The 27,418-nt window shown below is 41.1% G+C and overlaps 1 protein-coding gene across 1 annotated transcript in view; it reads left to right on the plus strand.

Annotated features, from left to right (window-relative positions):
- The window catches only part of RAB38 (RAB38, member RAS oncogene family), a 49,580-nt gene extending 23,609 nt beyond the window's left edge, over positions 1-25,971 (plus strand). Inside the window, exon 3 of the mRNA XM_028516116.2 lies at positions 25,090-25,971. Coding sequence (XP_028371917.1) covers positions 25,090-25,245 — 156 coding nt within the window. The 3' untranslated portion in view covers positions 25,246-25,971. The remainder of the gene's footprint in view (positions 1-25,089) is intronic.
- Positions 25,972-27,418: the final 1,447 nt, after the last annotated feature.

Below are 27,418 nucleotides of genomic sequence, written 5' to 3' on the forward strand. Positions count from 1 at the left end.
TTTTGTTTAAAGAATTTATTGTTGTAAAGAGAGAGGCAGAGCAAAACTCACAGATGGGACTAAGTTACAGAAATTTAAGAACTACTACATTTTTTATAGTCTTGATTCCTGGATGTTAGTCTGGCTTTCAAAACAATTCTCCTGTCTCTTATCCCCACCACACTTTTATTCCACAGTTCCTGCGGTTCCTTCCAGTTCCTTTCTTTCAATAGAGTCCCTTTTCAGTCCAGAAGTGGATTTTGGAGAACTCTTTTTCTCAATTGGTTACTTTATATCTGAGGGGAAAACTAGATTGAATGACTTACATTTATATGGGAAGAAGACTCTTCCATCATTTATTCATTCAATAAATATTATTGCACAAGTGTTACATAGTGGGCACTAAGAATAGAGATATTTACACAACACAATCCTGATTTCATGTATGATAATAACAACAACACAACATGAGTAAAAACATGAGGTGTTGGGTAGTGAATAAGTGCTAGCCAGAAAAATAGAAAAGACAGGGAGAAGCGTATGAATTTGTGGGGTAAGTTGAAATTGCTTGTGGGACCAAGGCCTTTCTAGACACCTCTCTACCCACTCTGACATTCCTGCTCGGCCACTGCCTAGCTGAACTCTGACTAGGGGCATGAAGTTCATTAACTTAAGACCCCACTGACCTTACATTGTGGGTTTATATAATCCTCTAAATCCTTGCACATGTAAATTTTGATGAGAAACTTTTTACAGAGAGAGATGGAAGGAATTTCACAAGCCTGAAGTATACTCAATATAACCAAGAGGGTACAAGGCCTCATTGTAAAAGGTAATGCCTGCATTCAGCATTTCTCCTTCTTCCAAACACACTGCCACTGAAATTGCCCTTCTGAGTATCTCGCTAGTGAAAAGGGCTTCCTGGTGCCAGGTTAGTATTCAAAGTCAACACCTAGAAGCTCAGGAATAATACTGCAGCATTGACATGCTGGAGTGTCACACTGTTCAAAAGGTCCTTTTTAAAGCATCTGATGAAGCTCTGCTTACTTTCTGAGGATAGTGTTACTGCATTCACAAAATAGAGGCCCAGATCAAACTGTCAGCCTGAAGCTAAGATGGCAGCCTTTGGAGACAGCTACCGATTCCTTCTTTGATTACATTTGGGATCAGGAAGATTTCCCATAGAGATCATTCTCTTAGAAAGTGAATCTACCAACAATTAGAGTCCTCTTGAGTGACGTCATAATCAGTCTGGTGATAAACATCTGATTTCCTTTTTTCTGTCTGCAAAATTTCTAATGCACCAAAGGCAGAAATCCTGTGGGTATTGCCATCAGCTTGGCCGTCTCTGGAGCTGGAGCCCACACAGGGTGGTAGAGGAGTCTGTCATTGAAACCAGCCTCCACCTGCCACTCACCCCACTGCCCAGACTCATTGACCTTCTTGCTCTTCAATCTCCTGGAGTAACTTCATAGAGTTTTCATGCCTTGTGCTGTTGTTGCTGGAATAACCATGGGTAGCTTCTGGCAGTGAATTAAGAGAGGAAGAAATGAAAATTAAATATGTGCTAGCATCTCTTGATTTTTTACATCAAATATTTATTTTCAAATATTAAAACCAAAGGAGTCCTGGCTGCTGTGGCTCAGCAGATTGAGTGCTGACCTGTGAATCAAAGGGTCATCAGTTCCATTCCCAGTCTAGGGCACATGCCTGGGTTGTGGGCCAGGTCCCCAGTACGAGGCGTGTGAGAAGCAACCACACATTGATGTTTCCCTCCCTCTCTTTCTCCCTCCCTTACCCTCTCTAAAAATAAATAAATAAAATATTTTTTAAAAATGAAAGACTAGAAGTATAGTCTCTCCTAAGGCAGGTTTTCTTTGTTTTTCAACCATTGCATTCTTCCCATCAGTCATGTTTACTTGAATTCAACCTGTGGATTCACTAGGGCTAGATAATGTATACTTGGGGAGATCATATGTCCCATTTCCTGGAACATTCTTGGTTTATGCCTGTTGTCCCAGCATAATTATTCATGAGATTCTCATCCCTGGTTTGTAATTAAAATTTACATGCTCAGCCTATCGATCAGGAGCTCCAATATGTCACACTGTCCACATCACACCCAAGCTGTACTAATGGCTATTTTGTGCATTCCTGTGCCCAAGCCCAGTCTTTACAATATACTTTGGTAAATTTGTCTCTTTAGAATGAGGGCCCTGCTCTGCCTTTGTGACCGCAACCGCAAAGCTGTGATTCCTGTCTTCTGGGCCCATCTCAGTGGCTGACAGGACTCTGCTAGCTGCTGACCCATTTACCTAGTCCATTCTTGATGCCCATTGCTGGAATCCCTACCAGTTGCTCCTTTTATATTCACTCTATGACCATAGCCACCCACCTTCAAGAAGTGCCATAATATATGTGGCACTCGATATGTTACGTCTGATTACACACTCACAGACACCATCAGCGTCATTATCATCTGCAACTATCTGTTCCCACAGCCCACCTGCTGGTCTGGGCATCCCCATCTGTGTGTGGTCCCGAGGCACACAGCAGCTGCACTTGGCACACGGGTCTGTTTCTGTGTCTTGGCTCTTTCCCAGGTGTTCCATCCTGCCCTTGTGGTGCAGTTATTTGTCTGTGGCTGTGTTCAGAAACAGGACACCTGGAAAACACCAATGTCAACAGGAAATAATGGAGCAAGTGTTTTCTGTCCACCCGTGGTGACAGGGACCAAACTCACAGAAAGACCTGCAATATCCTTTCTCCTGGTCACTCCACCTCGGCCCTCCTCCTGGCACATTTCTGTGGCTGTTTCTGTCCTACTTACAGTGACATTTTAGGCCCACCCTCTTTTCAGAATGTTGTAAGATCAGTGGGTGTCCTAGGAATAACTTTCTTATATTAAACTCCACTCCATTTGAGTCTTTTCCCTGAAGCTGAAAAGAAGAACATTGATGTGTGTCCTGCAGAGAGAAGGAGTATATGCAATAGTGTTCTCCATTGAAAGTTAGATTTTCAGGGGGAAGAGTGGGTGTTTCACAGGGTAGTGGATATCTTTCATGTGTTTAGGATTTCCAGCAACTGTTAAACATATTTGCTATCTTTGGGGAACTTCTAGCCACAGGAGGCTCACCTTCCCAGGAAGAACCCATGAAACCTTCTTCCTTTGCCTTCTTTGCAGCTAGGGCACAGGCTCATGGCCTAGATTCCACCAACCATACTGACTCAGAGGTGGACAGCCAGAGGAAGGAGGTGCAGTGCAAAATCTGTTCTTTTCCCGGGCAGTGAGGTGGAAGAACAGGCCTCCATCTTTGATAAAAAGCAAAATTTTCAGGGTCTTGTACTTGACACAAAAACAGAATCACTGCTGGCCCCGGGAACAGTTGTATCATGTGAGTTTCTTGGAGATTTGCAGATGACAAGACCTGGCGTGCTCAGTGGTGGCCACAGCTGTGCCCTTGTCAGGCCTGTCCTATGTGGCGTTTGAGTTCCCTGAAGCTTAGGGTGGTTGAGCCTGTTTGCCTGCACTAACAAACAATGCTGCAAGCTACCCAATGCCCCTGAGTAAATGCTTTCATCGTCAGCTTCTCTATTTAACAGCTGAGAAACTAGATTAATAGATGTGGTCAAACACATTTGAGAAAACCAACTTAAACAAATGCTTCCCCTGCTGAAGGACGTCTCGGGACTTTGATATGCAACTGTGCACTCCAACTCTCCAGTAATAGCAGTGTTTTTTGCTGTTTGCTGTATGTTAGCTTTTGGCAGAGATTTTTATGTGTATGAACTCATTTAATCCTTACCAGGATCCTACAAAGTTGGCATTATTTTTATTACTATATTAAAGAAAAAAAAGTTGAGACTTAGGTGACTTCCCTAAAGCTGTATGAGGTTACTCCCCTTTTTAAAAAAAAAATGCTAACACACACATTTGCTCCTTCATCTGTTAACATTTTAAAATCAAGGTATGTCCCATGGCAGTGTGATTTCTAGAATTAAGGTGTGTTATGCACATAAGGGCATTTTTGCTACCTCCTCTCAAAGAGGACTAACTGTGCACCATTCCTAAAGGCTTCAGGCCGCACAGAACACTCAGCAAAGCAGTAGAACATATTTAGGATGTGCTGGCCTAGAATTTTCATGTGGAAAGAAAGTTTTCTGTGTTTTATTGAGTTTAGTGAGCTTTCATTATTATTATCATTATTTTTTAATTGCTCTGCAAGCTGAAATATGCCGCAGTTAAGAAGTGGCTAGTTTTCTGGAAGCTGCTTGAAGAGAAGTATCACACATCATTTCTTTTTATAGGCTTCTAGAAAATATGCACTTAGAAACATAAAGTATTTATACAAACTGGAAATTCATAGATAATTACACTTGGGTATGGGTATATGGTTATTCTAATTCATGTTTAATTGGATTGAATATAGAACATCATTTTTTAGAAATTCCTTTATTTTTAAGCTGGGTATTAGACCATCTCTGATTGTTCCCATTTTTCAAATGTCAAACCATGAAAAATTTTTGACAGTCACTGGTATATTCATTACTGCAACACAATTGTATTGAATATCCCGGTCTGTGCTCTGACCGATGTATACTAAGCCCTTTCTGAGTTCAGAGCATGTTATTAGGCGCCAGTTCTTATTCCTAAAACGTCTTATTGTTAAAACTCCCTTTTAGGAAATAGGTGTTCCAGGCTTTAGGGAAATAGGTGTTCCAGGCTTTAGCTGTCTATCTCTGAAGAATTTAGATGAGTTGTATGATGTGTCTGCACTGACTTAACTGGCCACAACACATTTGACCCTATATTTTTGGCTGATCTGATTAGAGCTGGCTGAACTTAGGGACATAAAAGAAAGGACCCAAACTGGGATCTAAAATCAGCAAAGTTAGGAGGCATTAATTAAAGGAAATGTTTAATAGTCATGATCATTAAAAACCCTTTTTTTTTCTTGAGGACATTTTTTCATTGCTTTTTAGAGACAGTGAAAGAAAGAGGGAGCAAGAGAGGAAGGGAGAGAGAGAAACATCAATCTTTGTAAGAGAAGCATCAATTGGTTGCCTTCCATACACACCTGGACCAGGAATAGTATGTGCCTGGATCAGCGATTGGACCCACACCTAGGTATATATGCCCTGACTGTGAATCGAACCTGCAGCCCTTTGGTTAAGGGAGGGCGCTCTAACCAACTGAGCTATACTGGCAAGGTCTAGTCATGATCATTTTATGTAATGACCACTAGTCTGTAGTACAACTGTTAGAATCATAGTTCTGACAGATTCTTCATGCCCTACATGAAAAATGGAACAATTTCTTAAAGTCGAGAGTAGCTTAAGTACAAGGGTCTCAAACTCAAGTTACTCATTTGCCTAAGAATTAGTAAAAATTAATTATAACATTTAAATTTTTTATCTTTAGTTAATTAATTCTCCAGAGGTTGTCTAGGTCTATGCTTATAATTTACTGGGTAATATGAAGTCCGACTGGGACTGAGACACTGTAGGGAAATAGAAATGGGCCCTCAGAGGGTACAGCTGCAGCTTTGTATGCAGGAGGGAAGATGTTTCATGTCATTCTCTTCTATCTCCTCATTATATTTATTTCTGTAAAAGCCTTTTAAGGAAAAAGACCTATGTGCCTGTCTCTCTGAATTTCAAGAAGCAAGGATGCTCCCGAGGGTCTATTGTATCTTGAGCTTAATCTGAAGCAGAGATGAGCTACATGGAAAAGTGTAGGTGATGGCAGATGGAAAAAGCAGGTAGAGTCCTGGTTCCTTTGGGAATGAAAACATTGCCTGGGTGTAGCTGGGTGAAGACCATGACTGAATATGGTCCCTAGTCTTTGCTAGTAGACCATGTCTCCTGTTCTCAGACCAGGGAATGGTTGCAACCAGATTCTGCTTCCGGGGTCAGCTTTCCTCATGGATGTCTACCTCTAGCCATGACTTCTTTCTCAAACTTCAGATTTCCATATTTCTCTGGATCTCTACCTGGATGTCATTCTAACAACTCTCCAAACCCCGCATGTCTGAAACTGACTTCATCAGCCTTTCTACAAACCAGATCCTCCGATTTGGAGATGCCACATCCACTGGGACATCCTAGCCATGCAGCCTTCTACACAGTTACTCATCCTTCACAAGCCCCTTGTTCCTGACCACAGAAATCCCCATAGTGAGGCTGTTCTCTGCCTCTCCAGGCCCGCCTCTGGGTCTTTGTCTTTCTCTTCATCCTGCAATGATACTAACCAGCATCCAATTCCCTGTTTAAATCTTGGTATTCTCCCTGTCTGGAACATGCTTTCTTCAGTTATTCACCTGTCTTTCACTCTTGCTTTATGATTTGGCTCAGGCATCATCTGTTACAAACTGTCAGGAGGACAATCTCTCCTATCTCTTACCATGTTATGTTGAACTGCTTTCTTCATGGGCCTGACCTTGCACTGGACTGTGAAATCCTCCTTGTCTTCTGCTAGCACAGTGGCTGCACCTGGAGGGTGGTGTATGGAGGGTGATCACTTAGACGGTGTTTATTGGATGGGAGAGAGTTGTTTGTTGCACTGCTTCTCAAGGACTCTCTCAGAAGATTCCTTTACTGCATTATTCTTTCCCTGCCCTTCGTGGGAGCACTTTCATCCTCAGAGAACTGTGTAGAAACAGAAAAATTAATTACCACTGCATTTCCCAGGAGGATTCTACATTACGTAACTCCTTTCATCCAGAAATCTCTCTAGACACTGTGCACAGCAGGGGGATCGTACTGCCGCACAGCATGCAGGGGAAGTAGAGAAGAAAAATGAAGATAAGGGAACAGCCCCACTTCATTCCTTGGGGCCTAGCATGGGAACTGTGAATTCCTTCCTTAGCAATGGTGTATAGCATCCTGCAAGGCTCTACCATTAGCCTGCAGATCTTACTGTCTAGCTTATTCCTCCTTCATACCCTAGAATGAGAATTTAGCAGTTTTGTCCTCACTGAAATTCTCATAATCTTGTTTTACACACATCTCTCATTTGTTTCAACTGCTCTTATTTGAGCAACACACAATGGCTACAATATTTGTCTTTTTCTTTTTCTTTTTACTACTAATGAAATGGAATTCCAAAGAGGCATCTTACTAACTTGTGTTGAGAAACCAGGCCTCGGCTTTAGATCTAGTCCAGAGCCCTGTCCAATGACAAGGATTCTTGAACAGAGTTGTACATCAGGAACACCTGAACAGCTTGTTAAAACTTCAGATGCATCGTCCTTACTCTTAGGAATACCTGGAGGAGAACAGAGTGTATGATTTGGGAGGTTTTTTGGTGCTTTTCATATGTACCCTGGTTAAAAGGCACTGTTACACTTTGTTCATTAATTCACTCACTCATTCAGTCATTCATCCATCATTCTTTCCTGAAGTATTCCTTGAATAACTCCTGTTATTCAGGCTGTATTCAGGCCACCACTTTTCTAAGCATTGGAACACTGATGATAAAGGGTGCAGTTTCCCTGGCTGGTGTAGCTCAGTGGATTGAGCGCGGGCTGTGAACCAAAGTGTCGCAGGTTCAATTCCCAGTCAGGGTAACATGCCTGGGTTGCAGACCACGGCCCCCACAACTGCACATTGATGTTTCTCTCTCTCTCTCTCTCCCCCTCCCTTCCCTCTCTAAAAATAAATAAATAAAGTACCTTTTTTTAAAAAAAGGGTGCAGTTTGTCTTCACTGAGATGTTCCCGGTCTCCTGGAAGAAAACTGACATAAATGAATAATTATAATGTAGTATGAAATTCTATAAAAACTGCTGACCTCTCTGGGACCGTGAGAGCACCTGAAGGAGAAGCTGTAACCTCTACCTGAGAGAAAGGCAGCTTCTTAACATTTGATCATCTCTTTACCCCCAGTGATCTGAAATTCCACAGTCCTATGCTCTATGTGAACCTTTGTTCGGGGCCCTCTGTAAACCTTTTCATCTTATGTTCTGAGAAATATCACTCCTTTGAAAATTTTCTCCCTTTTATTTTCTTTGTTCGTTCTTTATGGAGCTCCTGGTTTAGTGTAAATTCCTGAATTAAGTCTGTGTACCTACTATGCCTTTTTTCCCCTAATATTTTCAACACGTTGTTATTTTAACTTTTTTTACATTTCTTTGAGTCACTTCCCAATCTGTTATTATAATTTTAATTTCAGCAATCATAATTTTCAATTTGAGGAGCTTTCCTATTTGTTCTTTTTCATAGCATCCTATTTTTAGTTAAGAATGTAATCACTTGTATTTGTGAAGATAGTAATTAGTTTTCTAAAGTATTTTTTCTCTTGCATTAGATATTTCATTAGAGTTATTTTCACAATTCATATGTAGGTTGTTCCCCTTAAACATCTGATTATCCTTGGTAGAACATTCATTTTTAGGAGCTAGACCATCAAAAGCATATACTAAGCTCTGTGTGTTTTAGTGGGCTTTTCGGTTAGTGGCTGTGCTGATTGTTGATTAGTGGATTTCACTTTAGGTTGGTAGTTGCTAGGGATTCCCACATGTCAGCTATTGAGGGTTTTTCTCTCTACATAAATCTTTTGTCCCACTAGTGGGGAAGATGCCAGAGTGCTACGAGGGGGTGCGTGGTGGTTCAGCTGCCATATTGGCAGGCTTTTCATTGATACATTTTTCCATCTCACACCACCTACATAGGAGAATTTTTCAGGGTCTCCTGATTCTCAAGGTTTACATACCTGTGTACATACTCATAAATCCACTATTATTCTCCATTACTTTCAGATTTCTAAAAAGGTGTTGAAATCTCTTGAATGCTGATACACATTTTCTCATTACTTTCATTCTTGAAATTCTATTTTAAATACTCTGTTTCTTTGAAATCATTTTTTAAGTTTTGTTGAAAAACCAGAAATAAATGTATTTTCCTCAGTCTGCCACCCTTAACTAGAAGGTATCCATGCCCTTTGACCTTTTGTTGATTGTCTACTTTATTTTTGACACAATCTTAGTTATTATATATAGTTTAATTTATTATGTTTTTTTAAGTAGTGTCATTTTACCTTCATTTTATCATGAGGATAAGTGGAGAGTAAAGCACACCAGGCTAAGAAACTTACTGAAAGTCGCAACTAGTGAGTGTCAGAACTAGGATTTTAAACCCAGGTCTGATTCGTTCTGGATCTACCTGGTGCTTTCTATCTCAGCTCCTACTTTTAAAAGAAAAAAAGCCACGGCTCTGTGTCTGCCAGGACTGTTGTCAGAACCCTCTGCGAAGGGCTGCTTCCTTGGTTCAGGGGGGTTTTGTTACTAAGACATGCTGGACTTCTTCCTCTCTGTATTACTTCATATTTTTCAGTATTGATTTTGTTTGTCCTTGGTTTCGTGGTCCTTTACCTTCTTTAATGTGTCTTGTTTGCCATCTTTGAAACACCCTTAGATTTGTGGGTGACAGCCCTGCTCTCCCAAGGCTTTCTGTTCCATCTCTGTCTGCTTCACTGACTAGTGAGTTATTGATTCCTTGGGGGAGCCTGCAGGGATTGGGGGAAAATCAATATCCCATTAGACATAAGTCAGAAGCAGCAGCGGCAGCTCTCCGGCAGCCTGTTCACTAACCTAACGTGTTGGGGCAGTGTTTAAAAACTAGGTTAGCCTGACGTGTCCAGGGATGTTCCAAAGTGATTAGGTTGCCCTAGGAATATTTTAGAAAAAGTCAATGACAGAAAAATCAAGAGTCGTAAATCCATTTCCTTGAACTAAATGAAGTAAACTCATCATGTGAATATAATTTTGCCTGTCAGAAGTTGCTCCAGAGGAAGGAAGTTCTCCGTTGAGATAACTCTTGGTCACTTTGAATTTTCCAGTGCAGGTCTAAATTTTGAGAACCACAGAGCACGTATTTTACTTTTCATGTTTCCCAGGGTTCCCAAAATAAAGTGTGAGGGCGTCGGCAATGAGGTGCCTAGTAGTACCCATATAAAGTTTCTGAGACCTAGTGTGTAAATCCCACTTTTTAATACTATCTCAAGAGGCTCATTATGGCAGCTGTCCCCAGATGAGTTCCTTTAAAAGGAAGAGTTCCTTTGGAGACAGAATTATCATCCTCTCGCTCATCTGGTTACAAATTTAAGATTTCATGTTTCAGATTTTTGTAAAGGAGGACAGACATGAGGAGAAAAGTCAAATTATCACAGTCTAAAGACATCTAGTGTTACCACAGTAAGGGAAACCCATACTTACCCTCCAAATTATCATGTCATTATGTCTCTTCCATCACTGCATGGAAACACAGAAAAGTTATATTTGAATAGTATTTCAAAGCCATCTTATGATCTAACTCCTTATTTTATAGTTTGATTCATTCAGTCTTCAGTAATCATTGAGCACCTCGCCTCTGTGTGACAGGCACTGTTTTACACTCCAGGACTCTTCCAGTTGATAAAACAGATAGAATTCCTGCTCCTTGGAGCTTGCGGTGAAGTGGACGAGACAGGTAACAAAATGATAAATACATGTCATATATAATTAGTCAGATGAGCTAAGTGCTGAGTAGAAAATTAAAGAAGGGAAGAAGTCTAGAGCTTGTGTGGCATATATGGGTGGTATGTAGGGGGCAGTTCAAAGAAAGGAGGGCAATTTTAGACATATGACCAGGGAGGGTTCACTGCAAATAGGTGTTTTATTTTTTGAATTAAAGATTTAAAGGAGGGACACTATTCAGCATATAGATTCCTGGGAGGGGAATGGTCCAGGAAGAGGATGTAGCATGTGCAGAGGCACTGTGGTGGGAACTGACAGCTTTAATAGAAAAATAAAGATGAGATCAGGGAGGTGGCTGGGTCACGTTGACTCTTTAGAGCATTGCAACAGCTTTAGGTTTTGCCCTGAGTAAGAAGAGAAGACATTAGGTCTGATCAGAGATGTGATACATTTGATTTAAACAATCATGCTGGCAGTTATGTTGAGCCTCAGTTATACTGGGGAGGGTTGGAAACAGATCAGCTTGGACTCTATTGCACTGTCTAAGGAGGAATTGTGGGAAGTAGTCCAAGTCTACATGCATTTTTGGACATAGAGCAGAGAGGATTTCCTGACAATTTGGATGAGGATAAAGATAACAATAGGATTTGCAAACGACACCACAGTTTTTGGCCTGTGCAACTGGAATGATAGAGTTGACGTTTTCTGAAGTATGGGTTCTGAGATGTGAAGGAGTCAGTGGAGAGATGTCCAAGACTCAGTTTTGTATAGAGTAGCCCTCTCCTCTCTGCAGGGGATGTGTTTCAAGACCCCCATTGGATACCCGAAACTGTGAATAGCACTGAACTGTACATATCGATCTTTTTTCCCTCTAATACATACCTATGATAGCTTAATTTATAAAGCAGGCATAGTAAGAGATCAACAACAATAACTAACAATAAAATAGAACAATTATAATGATATGCCATACTAAAAGGTATGTGATGTGGTCCATCTCTGTCAAGATACAGTGCATATCTTGTACTGTACTGACTCTTCTTGTGATGCTGATGTGAGAAGATATAATGTCTACCTGAGGAGTTGAAGTGAGGTGGATGACATAGGCATTGTGATGTGGTGTTAGGCCACTATAAGTGTTACTTAAACACAAGCACTGTGATACCAAGACAATCATCTGATAACCAAGGCAGCTACTAAGTGACCAATGGGCAGGAGGGTGCACACTGTGGATACACTGAACACAGTGATGAATCACGTCCTGGGATATGGAGTTGGGACAGTGTGAGATTTCATCACAATACTCAGGATGGCATGCAAATTAAAACTTATAAGTTGTTTATTTCTGGAATTTTCTATTTAATGTTTTTGGACAGTTATTGACAGTAGGTCACCACAACCATGGAAAGAGAACCATGGATAAGTGGGGGACTATTATGATGTTAAAATCTAGAAGACAATTATGAGCAGATGTCAAGTAGGTAGTTGGTTGTGCTTCTGGAGTTCAGGAGAAAAGTCCAACTGTAGGTAGGAGGGTCAAGGGCAGATCCCTGGACACTCCCACATTCAGATAAAAGACTGAGGCCAAAGAGAGAGAGAGGGCTGGTAGCAGAGGGCATGGGTATTTTGACTTTGTCCAAACTTCCGATAAAAATGAAGTGAGCTCTCATCAGAGGTTCAGGCTTTATGCCACTGCCTTAGACTCTCTTCTTGTTTAATGTTATTAAATAATTAGTAGTCCTCCGCCACCATTTGAGCCAATTAAATTTACCTACTTTACTTTGGAGCCAACCCCTGTCCACAGGACAGTATAGGGGCATTATACTAAAGATAAGATATAAAAGGTGGTCTCCTGATTGCTCAACCTGAAATCTTTATTACAAGAGCAAATGAAGTTAGTTTGTTGTGTTAACTCTGCCATCTATGTCATCTGTTAAGCTTACACTGTATTTTGCAAATATTAGTCTGTCCTTCCATGATACTACTTTTGCTCGGAATAAACCCCAATATAGTACTATCATTTTCTGCCTGTAGCAGTTTCTCTGGGTATGTCTTTGTACTTGGTTTGAGGTCCTTGACCCCATTCGGATGAGTTCAGACCACCCTTGTAACTGTTCTCAGTCTACTTCTCTTTTCCCTCTTTTGTGTAGGTTATTTATTTATTTATTTATTTTTTAATTCTACCCTGAGGGAATATTTATATTGATTTTAGAGAGATAGAGAGGAATAAAAAACATCAGAGAGAGAAATATCCATCAATCAGTTGCCCAGTTGCCTCCTGGATGTGCCTGAATGGAGTCAAACCCACAACCTGGACTAGACCTGGACAGGTGCCCTGACTAGAAGTAGAACCTGCAACTTTTTGGTAAACACAACGGCACTCCCACCAACTGAGCCACCTGGCCAGGGCTGCGTATGTTATTTTTAAACCTGATTTTATATGAGATATTCCTGTAGTCAGACTGCATTCTCTTAGATCTCTTTCCTCCTCCTCCTCCTCCTTTGTTGGGTTACTAATGCTTTTATAGTTAGCATTTCTTTATCTGAGCTTCCTGTCCTTATTTTTCTCCAGATTCAATCTTACAGATTTTTTTCCATCTGTGAGAAAAACCTACACAATTTTCCATTCATTCTTACATATTTCTATCTTATGGTTCATGAAATATTTATAGATATGCTGTTTCCTTCCTGTTGTCTGGGCTTTAGAGCTAAGAAAAAGATGTTAGGACTTTATAAACTATTCATGGTTCAAAATTAATCACTCTTATGTTTTTTGTTTTACACCTTAGACTGTGGCTATTAACATAGTATATATTCCTTATGAATAGCTTAGAAAATAACCAGAATTATAAAATAGAAGATTTAAATGATCTGTAATCAAATCACAAATTGATTCACTAATATTTTTGCCTATTTTCTTTTCATTAGAAATAGATGTATATTTAAAAAGAACTTCATCCTATCCCTTTTAAGCCATATATCATTAAAGTGTCAACCCATAGAACTGGCTTATTAGCTATACATATGTATAGCTATATATACATGATTCTAGGAGAAGTAGGAAGAGAGAAGTAAAGGGTACCCATGGTAAGCAAGGAAAGCTAAACTGTCTTCTAAATAATACCCGGTAATGCCAGAAAGCATGCAATTCATCTTAAGTGGTTCTCAGGAACAAAGTTAACATCTTTAAAGTTTACATTTGAAGCAGAAACATCCTTTATCTGGCAAAGTCGATGTCCTTTTGAATCTATTTAATTAGGTGGACTTCTGTAAAAACAACCAGAAAATCAGAACTGAGGTTAAGTCTTAAGCTTCAAGAAGCCTCTTTTATTTCTTTTATTTTTCCAGAAAAACTTATTAAGCAACTATTTCATGCCTTTCTGATGAGGTGCTTTGTTTTTTCCAATGTGAATGAATCAAAGCATAACACTTTTTTTTATTGTTGTTCAATTACAGTTGTCCCACACTTTTCCACGTTGCTCTCCCCTGCCCCACCACCCCCACCCACAGCCAATCCCCACCCTGTTTTCTGTGCCCATGGGTTCTCTATACATGTTCCTTGTCTTGCCCCTTTCCCTTTTCCTTGAAGAGGTGCTTTCTTTCAGGTCATTTTGATTCTACTTTTCTCTTTTTGCATGTCAAATATTAGAGCCTCAACTGTCCACTTATTCTGCATATGTTAAAAGTTATCCGCTGCTGCTAAATATATGTTTATAAAGTATAACTTTAGAAAAATATTTTCCTATATCTTTGTAAAATCATAAATTGTTTATGTTCATCTAAAATACAAATATATCTACACTAGTGTAGATGATTGCAAATGTCCATGAAGCGATATAGGAAATACAACTGAGGGTTTCTTGATTTTGCCATGATTCTTCCATGGCCAGTTTTGTGTTCCTCCCCCTCATCATTCCCTTTCAGCTCCCCTCCACAGGTTGTCCAAATGGAAGTTACCATCTCCCACATACTCTGTGTCTCAAGTCACAGTGATTGGCCAATAGCGCCTACATAACCTAAGTGGGTTCCCTCCTGGTACCATCCTCTCCTGGGCTCAGAGTTGCTTTAGTCTCCAGCAGGAACATGTGACTGAAGCCAGACTCATTAGCATCCTTCCCCAGGATTTCGCAGCCCAATTTGGGGGTAGGAGGCCTTTTCACCTGGGTGGCAAAGCAATGAGAATGTAAGTCCAGATGCCGTTGGGAGCTATCTCCCTCTCTCTGTGCAAAAAGTTGCTGGGCAGATGGCTAAGCGGAAGCTGACCTGATGGTGTTTCAGAGTTTAATTTTATTTCCTAAGGTTCTTAGAATGGCCTGCATCTTTCAGCCATTCGAGCACTCCTGGAACCACCCTCCAGATGACCTAGGCAGTTCAATGGGTTTCTGATTTTTGCAACCCACAACTTCTGACCAATCATATTGATAGAGTGCACTTGCAGAAGTAAATGATTACCTAAACAAACATTCTATACTGAAACTCTCAGTGTGAGAAATCCTTCCCATTAAGGGAGCATTATTCTTAGGACTCCCACACATTTAACTGCATTAGTCAAGGGCTGGAGATAGTCTCAAGAGTCACCTTTAATTCTGTTTGGGGAAAAAAGAAAGCAGAATATAAATTCCTTTCACAGCTGGTAAAACTGATGACAGAGAGAAGACCTGATCAGTTTATGGTGACTAAGCTAGTGGGTGGCAATACCCGGGCTAGAATCCACATCTATTCATTTTCTGTCTAAAGTTGTCCTGAGGTTAAAGACACTTCAGTATAATAGATTTTAACACAGAACAGCTCACAGTATTTTTTGTGTGTGATTTTTAGTTGGTATTGGTCCATTTTTCTTTCCCTTTCATAGGCCAGTTCATTCATAAATGACTTGAGCACGTACGAGCCAACAGCCCCTGTGTAAGATGCTGGCAACACCCCAAGTACATAAAAGTGCCACTTCTGCTCTCAAGAAGTTTACTCTCTGGTGAGAGGGTACATTCCTAAAAGTCTTTGCAATCGTGCTTGATAACAGCTCATATAGGAGACTGCTGTGCAAGCACCTGAGAGTTACCCAACCCAAACTAGCTCTGATTGGAGGTGGGCATTGGCCAGAGGAAGTGCATCCGGGCAGTAGTATCAACACTTTGTCATCCCCAGTCAGGCCCATTTCCCCAGCTTGGTTATTAACATTATCTCACTCTGCTCTGTTTCAATTGTGTGAAAAGAAATGCGTGAATTTCATTTTGGGCTAGGCTCAGAGAAATGGAGAAAGGAAAACTTGGGGGTAGCCCCACCTAGGAAAGAGCGAAAAACCACAAGTATGATGCAGAAGCACTTCATAAATGTCTCTGTTCCCCACGGCTGCACCACCGTCCACAAATACTCCCGTACGTATCACCACAGCTCCTCATCAGTAATATTAATGCAGTGTACTTCTGTTTCCCAAGTTATACTTTCTTTTTAGGGCCTGTTATATGCCGACACTCTTGCTGAGTTCTTTCACATATCTCATCTCATTTTATGCACATCCTCAACAACTTTATGAAGTTGACATTATTTTTGTCACAGATCATAGGTAAAGAAATTGAGGCCAGGAGAGAGGTTATGGTGACTTCCCTGAGGTCACACAGCCAGCAGCTGGCAAATCTAAGATAGTTCTTAGTCCTTCTACTGCACTTTTCCTCTTAAATAATCAAATGCACAAATAATAAAAATTCAAAATGACCAGAAGATTCTGAAACTGGGGAGTATACCCAAATTACATCTAAAAGTTCAAAGCAGAATAAAATGAAATCCTTTTGAATCAGATAGCTGTCAGTAGCTAAATATTTACGAATGAGGTGGGTACTTGAATTAACAGGGAAATCACTTCATAAATTACATAATTGTCTAACCACTCTGCCGTATACCTGAAACTAATGTAAAATAATACTGGATATGAACTGTAATTGAAAAATAATATTTAAAAAAAACTTTAAAATTTAAGAGGTAATTTAAAAAAACCCAGATGAGATATGTTTGCTCTGGACAGGCAGGAGATCTACAGATAAAGATGGTGTGAGAGTAACCTAAGCCAAGCACCTTGAGGGAATGGCCTGTGGTTTAGTTCAGCTAGGAGCCAACCAAGTTAGGGAAGCCAGTGGAGATGAGACAGGAAAACTAAGTTGGGGCCATATCAGTTGGCCCTCAGTTCAGTGGTCCAGACTGATTCTGAGTAGGCAACGTAAGCCAACAGTCTTTTTGAACTGGAAATTGGGGATAAGGTAAGACTGTGGTTACACTTAAATTAGAGTAGTCAAGAGACAGGCTAGAAGGAATATATGAGATGATTGCCGTGGCAAGAAATTGGAGCCATGTGGTTAGAGAAGAGACTGCAAGGCCTGACTTAGGATGAACTGTCACAGTGACGGGGAGAAGGGGAAACGTCACCATCATTATGTCTGAGCAGAAGCCAGGAGAGGTCTGGACTAATAAGATCACCACCTAAGAGCTGACTCCATAACATGTTAAAGCAAAGATCATTCAGACTGATGAGTGGTACCTGGTCCACAGAAAGTGCTCAATGATTATTTGCTGAAAAATGAATTATTTCATGTAGTTACATGATATTTCATGATAAGAACTTCAAATTGATGCATCACCTCTTTTTTTGCTATTAAAAGTTTGTAGAATGAAAAAAAAGGGGGAGGATACTGTTATTCCACATCAGGAAGAAGTAAATTATGTAACACAAGCTAAGTGAAGTTGCTCAGGCTAAGAATGACTTCTTGTCTAGCTGTGGTATTTAGGAGGTGGGTGTCAGGGATTTGGCAGGGAGAGGCAGACTTAGGTTATAGGGTTGAGGCCAGAGATCTGCTACTTAGCTAGCATCCTGATATTCCAAACTCAAAAAGGTGATGTAAACATGGATTTGTTTAATCTTATCAACACATCCACTTTTACACATAATTCTTGTTCCTATATGTTTTCACCCAAGCAATGTTCTTTAACAACAGTGGCAGAGCTTAATTTATGCCATCTGGTAAGTGCCAGGTAGGTAGGAGGTGCCAAGGAGCACTGAAGATACAGTTCATAGTGCTGAGAGAAGACTACTCAGAAGAGATAATATTTCTGGAAATAGAAGCGTGTAAGCAGCAAGAACTAAGAGGTAGCCTGCATGATGGAAAACTAGTCACTTTCCTACTCTCTCGCCTTAATTTGCTGATATGTCAAAGAGAGCAGTTTGAATTAGCGATATGTAGTTTTCCTTCCTGTTTCATATCAGGAGGTTCTGTGTAAGCTGGTGGATGTTTCCTGGCTAAAGTGGGGTTCTAGAGGCTGTTAGAGTGAGGGTGTGGAGATAAAAGAAGAGAGCTATAAGACAGAAGGCCTTGGGGCTATAGAAAAGAGGGGAGCGAGAGGATTTGCAATGAACTTTGACATCTAGTGTATAAAGGACAGGGGCTGAAGTAGGACTGTGGTGAGGATGGGGGAGGCATTGTCAAAGGGACACAATCTCTCAAGCTGATTTTATTTGTGAACGTTTCTCATCTTTCCCCATATCTCCATGCTGAAGATGTGACTCTGTCTTGTGTTGAAATCAGTGACAGTATGGCTCCTTCCCAGTGCCTGTTACATAGACTAAAGCCTTGGAACTTTCAGAGAGTAGGGCATCATTAGGACCTGGTTTGTATGAATCATACTCCTCACTTCTTCCTCACGTGGAGAAAGAGTGGCATGTGCAAAACCATGTGCTTCGGGTTCAGGCAGACTTTCACTTGGGCATTAATCAACTGTTGGCCATAGACTCCAAGAAGTAAGCAAGGAGAAGGAAAAAAAGAGAATATGGAAGCTTCGGGGATGGGAGTTGCAAGTCAGATTCTGCTCCTTACTGAGACCTTCCGTATATCATTTAACCTCTCTGAACCTCACTTTTCTCATCTGTAACATGAGGGCAGCACCTCCCACCTCAGCTTTATTGTGAAAGTTAAATGAAATGCCACCCTCTGGGAACAATTCCTGAGATTTAGGGCTCAGTCTGGAGGAGCCTCAATAGAAGCTCCTGATTGCAGAGGGGGGAAGCAGTTACCCAAAGGAAGTGGGGAGCGATATTAGGCATCAGGGAGAAGTGCTAAGCAGACAAAAACACAGGTGTCCACGATGCTCACCCCATGTTAGATATGAACTAAAGTAAATGAAATCTAGCAAAACATTTGGCACTTCTGTGCTCAATAAACAAATGCTGAATTTTAGAGTAAGGATTTAAAAAACCCTGTTCTGTGTAAGGCTTCTTACAGTGGTGTTATCCAGCAGGCCATCTGCTCCTATAAAAATTGCACAGGGCTGAGGAATTTAGTGCCCTAACCTTGGAGCCTCTGGTACACTTGGTGTTTTGTTTGAGGCTGATGTATTTGGAAAGATTAAGGGAGGACGACTTTTTTGCCAGCTTCTAGCTAGGCAGATGTGAAGGTTTTCTACTGGAATATTTTTGCTCTCTGGCACCAGGGGTCAGAGATTAAATAATTTGACATAAGACAGATGTTCTAAAGAACTAATTAAAAAACTGACAATTTCCCAAGACCTCAGATAGTTAGATTTATATGCCTTTATCCACAGGAAGATCAGAATCAGTGCAGCTTAAAATCACTGTATTAAATATTTCCAGAAAGTTCACTATTGAACTAAAAATGAGTGCCTTTAAAGATAAGCTTAATTATGCAAGTGTGTCTCAAACCTGGCTGAACATTTTAAAAAAGGGAAAATCTTTTTTAAAAATACCCATGCTGTGCGCCATTTCAGATAAACTATTACAATATCAGGGAGGAGAGCCCTGGTAACCATTTTTTAACCCTCCAAGTGAACTGAATATGCAGACAGGATTGAGACCTACTGATTTGTAAGTAAAATTTATTTCAATAGCTGTTTTAGTCCTGGGAGACACTGTAAGGTATGTGGGAGCTGGATAGGAATAGAAGTAGGCCAAGCTTGTTGGAATGACAGATTGACCAAGATTTTCTTCTGCTCTGGGCAAATTACATAATTTTGTGAAAGGTTAAAGTCTCCTCTCCTCTAAAATATGGCTATTCACTCTTTAGCACATTTTCGTGACAGCTGAATGTGAGTGTAGTTTTGTAAGTAAAGCATCTACTATATGCCCAGCATAGACACTCAATAATAACTGGTGGTTCCCAATAGTTGTTTTTATTAAAGTGCCTTATTGGGAATCTCAAAGCCTATTTCTCAGGCATGCTTATTGATATAAATGAAAAGATTCTGAGCACAGGCACAAAGATGAGCACACATCCACCTGAGGCAGTCTGCACAGTAGACCATCTTGTCATAGTGCAAGCAGGTAAATAAATCACAGTCAGCTTCAGTCTAAGTGAACCTCTCCCGGAAGTCATAGAGTATACAAATTTCCTTTTTAGCAAAAAATGCTTCTGGAGATGTTAATACTTTCTAGAATAAAAACAAATAAAAATTCCCAGTTATTTGCCCTTAAGTCATCAGTTCTATTTCTTCATAATCACCTAGAAATTAAGCACTTGGTTTTGTCTGCTTGGGTGACAAGCAGCTCAGTCAATAATACAAGATCTGTCCAGAAAGTATCCAGCCAGGTAAAATGAAAAATAGAGACATTTACTGAAAAAGATACAAGATACAAGAAACATTGTGTATAGAACAGTGACACCTCAGACTCCTTCAAAATAGGCACCTTGAGACCTCGCACAGTTCTCCTAATTGCTGTCAGCTATCCCGTCATATTTTCCTGAATCTCACTGATGATCTGAAATCTCTTCCCTTTCAAAGGTGGTTTTAGTCTTAGGGAAAGCCAGAAGTTGAAGGACACCAAATCTAGGCTGTAGGGGAGCTGAGTCACCTGGGTGATTTGATGTTTTGCCAAAAATCTCTGCATAAGACATGATGCATGAGCAGGCATGTTGGTGTGAAGAAGCTGCCAATCACCAGTTGCCTATAGCTGCAGCCTTCTGAATCATCTGAATAGTTTCCATGGAGGAATTTATAAGCTTAATGCAAAATTTGATGCAGATTCATTGCTCTACTCGCTCAGTCATTTTGAATGCAATGATCACATGCTCATTCAGTGGCATCTGCCTCCCCTACTGACTAGTGAAGTTGTCCTTTACACATGTGCATTCCAACCCACTCTTCCTGGCTGCCAGGTTGCATCGATGTCACACACATCGTTCACTTTATATTAACAGTGGCTGGACTTTTTTCAGGACAGACCTCATCAGTATAATTGCCCAAAAGGTCTGATCCTGTGGTGCTGTCAGGCAGGGTTTGATGAACCATGCTGGCCTTGGACAGAGGGAGTGGGAAGATTGGTCTGTATTGCTGTTCCCTCTCCTAGTCTAGGCCCTTGGCTGTGACTTCAGTGGTGTATGGAAGAACCAGCAATAGAAACCAGCTTTGCCTGAGGCCTGACTGCACACTCCTACTTGTTTATGTTGGAAACATGTGCCCTGCCCATGCTGTTCCTTTACATATTTGGAGAAATATTTTCTTGGAGGAGCTAAGACAGGGTCTGGCTCAAAGCATGTGCTCTAGCTCTAAACACTAAACACATTGCTTTTTGTAGAAAGCATATGGTAAATATTGGTGTTTACTCTTCTCGCTGGGCTCACACCTGGTCCTACCACTTCCAATTGTGTGTCTTGGGTCCAGCCACTTACTCCTCCAAAAATCTAAGTGTCCTCAGCTGCAAAATGAAGGAATAGAATACATACATTATCACGTTCTTCTGATGATTAAAGGAGAAGCATATATAAATAACATTTATTGAATATGTACTCTATGCCTTTGTCTAAGTATTTCTCTAAGCATTTCACATATGCTAAATATTAACTTGCTATCACCTACAAAGTAGATCTTTTAATTCTATTATCACATATTAGGAAGCTTGTTGCGCGTGGGTCCCCGGCCAGCAGTGACCACGGAACGCTGTGGATGGCTCAACGAAAAAACACGCAAGAAAAAACATGCACAGAGACAAACTAGTTTCTGTGGGGAAGTAGCGACGAAATGGCCACCCACCCCGAGTGGGGAGTGCCCCAATTTACCGTCCATACCTGCTTTTATTGGGCTCATTTTGCTTAATAATTCAGGTAAAGTACAGTACTTATCGGGGGAAGTAAGGAACTATAGAAAGCAAGGAACTCTGCTGGTCTATTGAGTGGGGGTCAAAGAGCTGTAAGACTTTGAGGAACCAACTTCCTCCTTGGACCCCTCTCATTCAACTGAGAGCATTCTAAAGAAAGAAGGTTTCACAGTAATTTACATGTTCTTTCTTAGGCCTGATCACCCAGGGAATCTGCCCTTTTCAGCACAGAGCTACACCACCCTGTCATTGTTTCAGGCTTAGCATGGGAACTAAGACAATAAGGAGATTTTCTCCCAGACGATGAGAACTCAGGCTATGTCAAAGCCGAGGAGCGAGGGTCCGTCACCCTCTTTTGCTGCAGCCCCCCAAGTCCTTCTTTTGGGAGGCCTCCCAAAGTGATCGTGCCTGGCTTAGGTCGTTCCCCCCGTGGGGAATCTTACCCGTCTTTGGCTAACCGACCAAGCTTTTGGGGGTTGAGTTATGAATAAAGCAGCAGAAGCAGCATTCCTGCCAGGGAGATAAGCTTTTGTCTCCTTGCTGGCTTACAGTTCCAAGGGCGTTCCCTTAGCCTTAGCCTAGGCGGGGGTTTCAGCTTCTGATACCAGTCAGGGCGGTTCCCAACAGAAGCTGAGGCAGGAATGGTAAAGGAATTTTTCCAAGGTCATAGAACCAGAAAGTAGGGGCACTGAGATCAGAGTTTGGCTTTGGGCGTATGCTCTAAACACTATATACTATGCTTTTTTTATAGATGATATGTGTTAAATATAGTAGTATATAATGGGTTTGTTCTTTCTGGCTTCTCTTGAAATCTCTAATCTGGAAGAGGTTTTTCATACCAATCAGCACCCTGGTACACATCACAGGTATTGACTAAATACTTCCTGATGGGTTAAGTGATAAGACGAGTGCTAAGTGTTTGCACAATTTTGTCTAATAATGGATTTTTTATTGTATTGTGTTTATTGACCCATCACCTGCAAAACAACCTCAATGGCTCTGCCGGGCTAACTTAGCACTCAAGCTTCTACCATGATCTGGCTCAGATGCCACTTCCAACCTTAGTGTGCCCTTGCTATTTTACATAAACCTTGCTCGTGTACAAACTCAGTTAAGGACGGGACTTATTTTATGTGTTTATCTTTGTATGTCTAGTACTCAGTGGGAATCTAAATAATATTGGTTGAATGAATGAATGTGCCTCAGTCACCATGAACTGCCACATTGTTCGTGTATGCAGTCTAACAGCAGGCAGTGCCGCTCCTCGGCTTGGATGGGAGCAGACATGGTCCCAGGTCCTGTTCTTGACACCAGCTAGCCTTTACTCAGTGTGTTAAACTTCACCAACAGCTGCATCAGTTTCGTCTCAGCTTTTACTAAAATGATCTGACTAGGCTGCCACTAATTGGATTTAGGTTTTAGTTGTTTTTCTCATAATGATGATGGATTTTTATTGATTTGTCCACACCAGCATTACATTTGCCACTTTGCATATTAATAAAAGAACGCCATTTAACTGGCATGTTAACATATGAGTGGGGGGTTAAAAAATAGGATCGCCTAATCCAATTTACATTGTATATGAAGGGAGGCCCATTTTAATGTTTAAAACTAGATTTTTCTGTTGTAGAAGTATGTTTTTCTCCTAATGTATGAAGGAGAAAGGAAAAAAGATTTATATAGCATCTATTGGGCCTAGTGCTATGGCCAAAACTTTTATTTGTTCTTGTACTTGATCTTCAAAATAATCTTGAAAAGGAGTGTAGCTTAATATAAACCAGGCTTTGGTGTCAAAAAGACTGGGTGCAAGTTCTGGCCCTCCAGCCTGCCCACTGTGTAATCTTGGGGGGAGTCTCTTAATCTCTCTAAACTTCAGTTTTATTCTCTGCAGACAGACATGATATGGTGATATCCTATGTTTAGAATTTAGGAAGGAATTTTGTGGCCTTGTTTCCCAACACACAAGCAATATTCAAATAAGAACCAAAGTATTGTGTTAGTAATGGCTTGGCAAGCACCCCATAATCACCTAAATGTGGGACTTATTTAGGGAGATCTGCTGGCACAGAAAGCCAAGGCCTGGAAGGCTGAGTAAGGCTACATATACATCCCCACTTTCTTTGAATCCGAGACATTAGAAGACCTGGACCTGTCTTCCAATTGGTCACATGAACAAGCTGCTGGACTCAAGAGCCAAGCATTGAGCTGGGTGCGTCCCTGCCTTGGTCAGACTACTGACCAGGAGCTTGTAGTTCAAGTGTGACCCCAGGAACAACCTCAGCAAGAGGAGGGGTGGCAGGAGGCACGCCAAGCATGGGCAGCAACTGGAAGGCATAGTAACCTGCACAGCAGAGGAGAGGGAAGAATGATCTATCCTTTACGGACTAGCTTCCACAGTACGAGGCAAATACTTGAGCTGGAGGTAGGTAAGGCCCTTCCCATCCCCACCCCAACAACAACAACAAAATCAATAAGAACAGAAAACAAATTTTGGGATTAAAAAAGACTATGTATGTAAAGTGTGTAGAATGTTCACATTGTGAAAGTTATGATCACCACACCTGTTGAAGGGAAGCAATTTTTTATGAGATAAGTGTTGTCATCAAGATGAGTGTATAGGTGCAGAAAGGGGAGGCCCAGTGACATGAACTCTGGTCTCGTACACAGACCAAATAGAAAAACATCGCAAATAAGCACAAAAGCAACCCAAACTTTACCTTGTTTTAGATTTAGTGACCCCCAGAAGCATCTTCGTTATGACTCTATAAATAGGAGAAAACAACCAGGCTGTTGGCTGGAACTTGAAAAGTTACCTTAAGTTTCCATAGCAGGTGAACTCAGGGTTGAGCTTAAAATATAGGGAACATGCTAATGAATATTTTCATCTAATGCCATTAGGCATTCACCATAAATACCATGTGGAAACCATCACTACCTCTTACATTTTCCATGTGATACAACTTCATGCCGTGATCTCAAAATATATCGACAACTAAGACATGCAAACAAAAAGTAGGAATAAGTGGCTACACTTCTGACTGGACAGCAAGGTTTTGTAGTGAAACAGTGTGACAAGGAAGTCCTTAGCTCTTTACGTTGAATATGAGGAATGGATGAATGGATGATGAGGAAACACATCAGAGAAAGTCTACAAAGTGTGATAAAAACAGTCAAGTTTGACTTTACTGAAGATCAAAATTTTGTGTTTAGTATACTGGGAGTATTTTACAATATTATACTATAGGGTAAGAGTATGTGAAAAATAAGAAAATCGCTCTCTAACTTAAATTCAACCTGCTAAGTGAGCCTACAAAACACTCTCCCTACTATATGACAAAACAGAATAAATAGTTTTACTTTTGTGAAGGACTAAAAAAGAAAAGTTCTTTAAAAGAATAAATACAAGTGAGGGGACAAGAAAGAGGATTCATGAGAAGTAAGGGGCTAGGAAGGGATATTTAAACGAATTGCCAAAAATGTCGCCCTTGTGTCCCATCCCATAAAGGTCTCTGCTCCAATGTTATTCGGAATATTGAATAAGAAAAGCTCTTTTGTTTCCCCCCTCCCTCTAGGAAAACATCAACATCGATGAAGCCTCCAGGTGCCTAGTGAAGCATATACTGGCCAATGAGTGTGACCTGATGGAGTCCATCGAGCCGGATGTGGTGAAGCCCCATCTCACACCGCCAAGGGCTGTCAGCTGCTCTGGCTGTGCCAAATCTTACTAGGCTTCCTGGCTGGCCTAGGATAGAAGTAATTCCATCATCTCATAAATTATCTCGGTTGTTACCGTGTTGGGTAAATGTTGTGATAGGGACACACATGTGGCAAGCCAAAGATCTATGCCTCTATCTTTCCTATACGAGAGGGATAGCAAACATTCTTTTTATGTGTTATTTTGCCAGCATCAGCACAGTGTTTACAACCTTTTAAAATATTTAGTCTGTTAAACAATTCTGTTTTGTAGCTGACCACAAATCTGCAGGACTAGAGTGGGTCCTGCTATCTGCCTCTTGGAATCAGCCGAGGCCTCAGGTTTTAAAAGAGAAAGGGGAAAGGTGCAGGCTGCTGACAAGCACTGGCTTTTGCTTTGCCTCTGGAGTCTGTCCAGATTTCAACACATTCTCTGCTGCTCTGACAGGGCTTCTGAGCGGAGATGGTGTTTTCTCCAGAGATGACCTCCATTCTTGACACACCTGAGAGTTACCTCTGACTTAGCTCTTCAGAGTCATATACACAGGCTTTCTGTGCTTCTGTTGCTTCTGCTGTCACTTGTCATGCACTGAATGTTGGTCTAACTGAAAAACATACGAGAAGCTCTGCCCCCTAGACGTGCCTTTTTGCCAGCTCTCTATGACTCATGCTGTGGGACTCTGTACATGTAATATACATTGTATATATTTTCACAAGTGAAAAATAAAACATTAACAGATGCTGTTTCCTTATTTCTGAAAGTGCTTCCAGTTTCTTAGTGTTGTGAACTTTTTCTTTCACTACGTATCCATGGTTCTCAAGACTCATTTCTAAAATTCTCTTTCAAAAAGGAGATGGGACATGTACATTTAAGGGAACTGCTAGGCAGTATTAAAACTGAGACAAGCAGCCCTGGCTGGCATAGCTCAGTGGATTGAGCACAGGCTGTGAACCAAAGTGTCGCAGGTTCGATTCCCAGTCAGGGTACATGCCTGGGTTGCAGGCCATGACCCCTAGCAACTGCACATTGATGTTTCTCTCTCTCTCTCCCTCTCTCTCTCTCTCTCCCCCCCTCCCTTCTCTCTCTAAAAATAAATAAATAAAATCTTTAAAAAAAACTGAGACAAGCCTATTCCATCTGTACCTATTGTTCATATTGACATATAGGCCAAGAAAGTAGGTAATGTATACAAATCTTTTTGGCTAAGCAGATAAGTAGATCCTCATATATTCTGATCAAGAAAGGTGCTGGGCCAATCAACATACAAAAAAAAAAAAACAGATAAAATGTACATGGTGACATCTTGCTTTACACAACGGCTGTGGTGCTGATGTACTGCAGATAGCTACTCCTTTTTAATGGCATTATTTTCCGATGATGTTCATAATATACTCATAGGAACTCTGTCTTTTGTAACAGATGTTTTGATATGTCCTATCCATATTATTTTGGCATTCACTGTTTCCACAAGCACCAGCCATATAGCTTCCTATTATATGCCATTGCGAGACATTCCCTGGGGGGGTTTTCTGATCTTTGGAGCACTTGACCCCGGAGGCTGGCAGAGCAGAAGTGCCAAGAAATTAATGTCTCTAGAAGCAGCCCTCAGCTGGTGGTAGCAATAATTGGGGGATAATTCCCCTAGGTTCTTTGCCCCTTAGGAAGGACAATTCTGCAGCAGGTGCTGTTCAGTGTCTCAGAACGTCCCAGTGGTATTAAGTCCCTGGTTCCCACGTGGGAGACCTTTCATCCGACTCATCCTCTAATAGCTTCCTTCCCTTCTATCCTCACTTCCCCACTCCTCTACTAGTGCTTCCTGGGTTCACTTCCAAAAGAAACCACTTTCTCTCAAATCCTTTTTTCAGGGTGTTATGGAGGAACACAAGCCCAGCCTAAGTTACTGGGAAAGAGATGGCTTAGGTAGGAGTTCCTCAAACCAGCTTCTTCTTCTTCTTCTTTTTTTAAGATTTTATTTATTTATTTTCAGACAGAGGGGAAGGGAAGGAGAAAGAGGGGGAGAGAAACATCAATGTGTGGTTGCCTCTCACGTGCCCCCAACTGGGGACTTGGCCTGCAACCCAGGCATGTGCCCTGACTGGGAATTGAACCAGTGACCCCTTGCTTCACAGGCCAACATTCAATCCGCTGAGCCACACCAGCCAGGGCCCAGCTTCTTGAAATGAATCATTCACCACCTGGGTGAATGA

Source organism: Phyllostomus discolor, chromosome 6, assembly GCF_004126475.2.
Source record: "Phyllostomus discolor isolate MPI-MPIP mPhyDis1 chromosome 6, mPhyDis1.pri.v3, whole genome shotgun sequence".
Lineage (NCBI taxonomy): Eukaryota > Metazoa > Chordata > Mammalia > Chiroptera > Phyllostomidae > Phyllostomus > Phyllostomus discolor.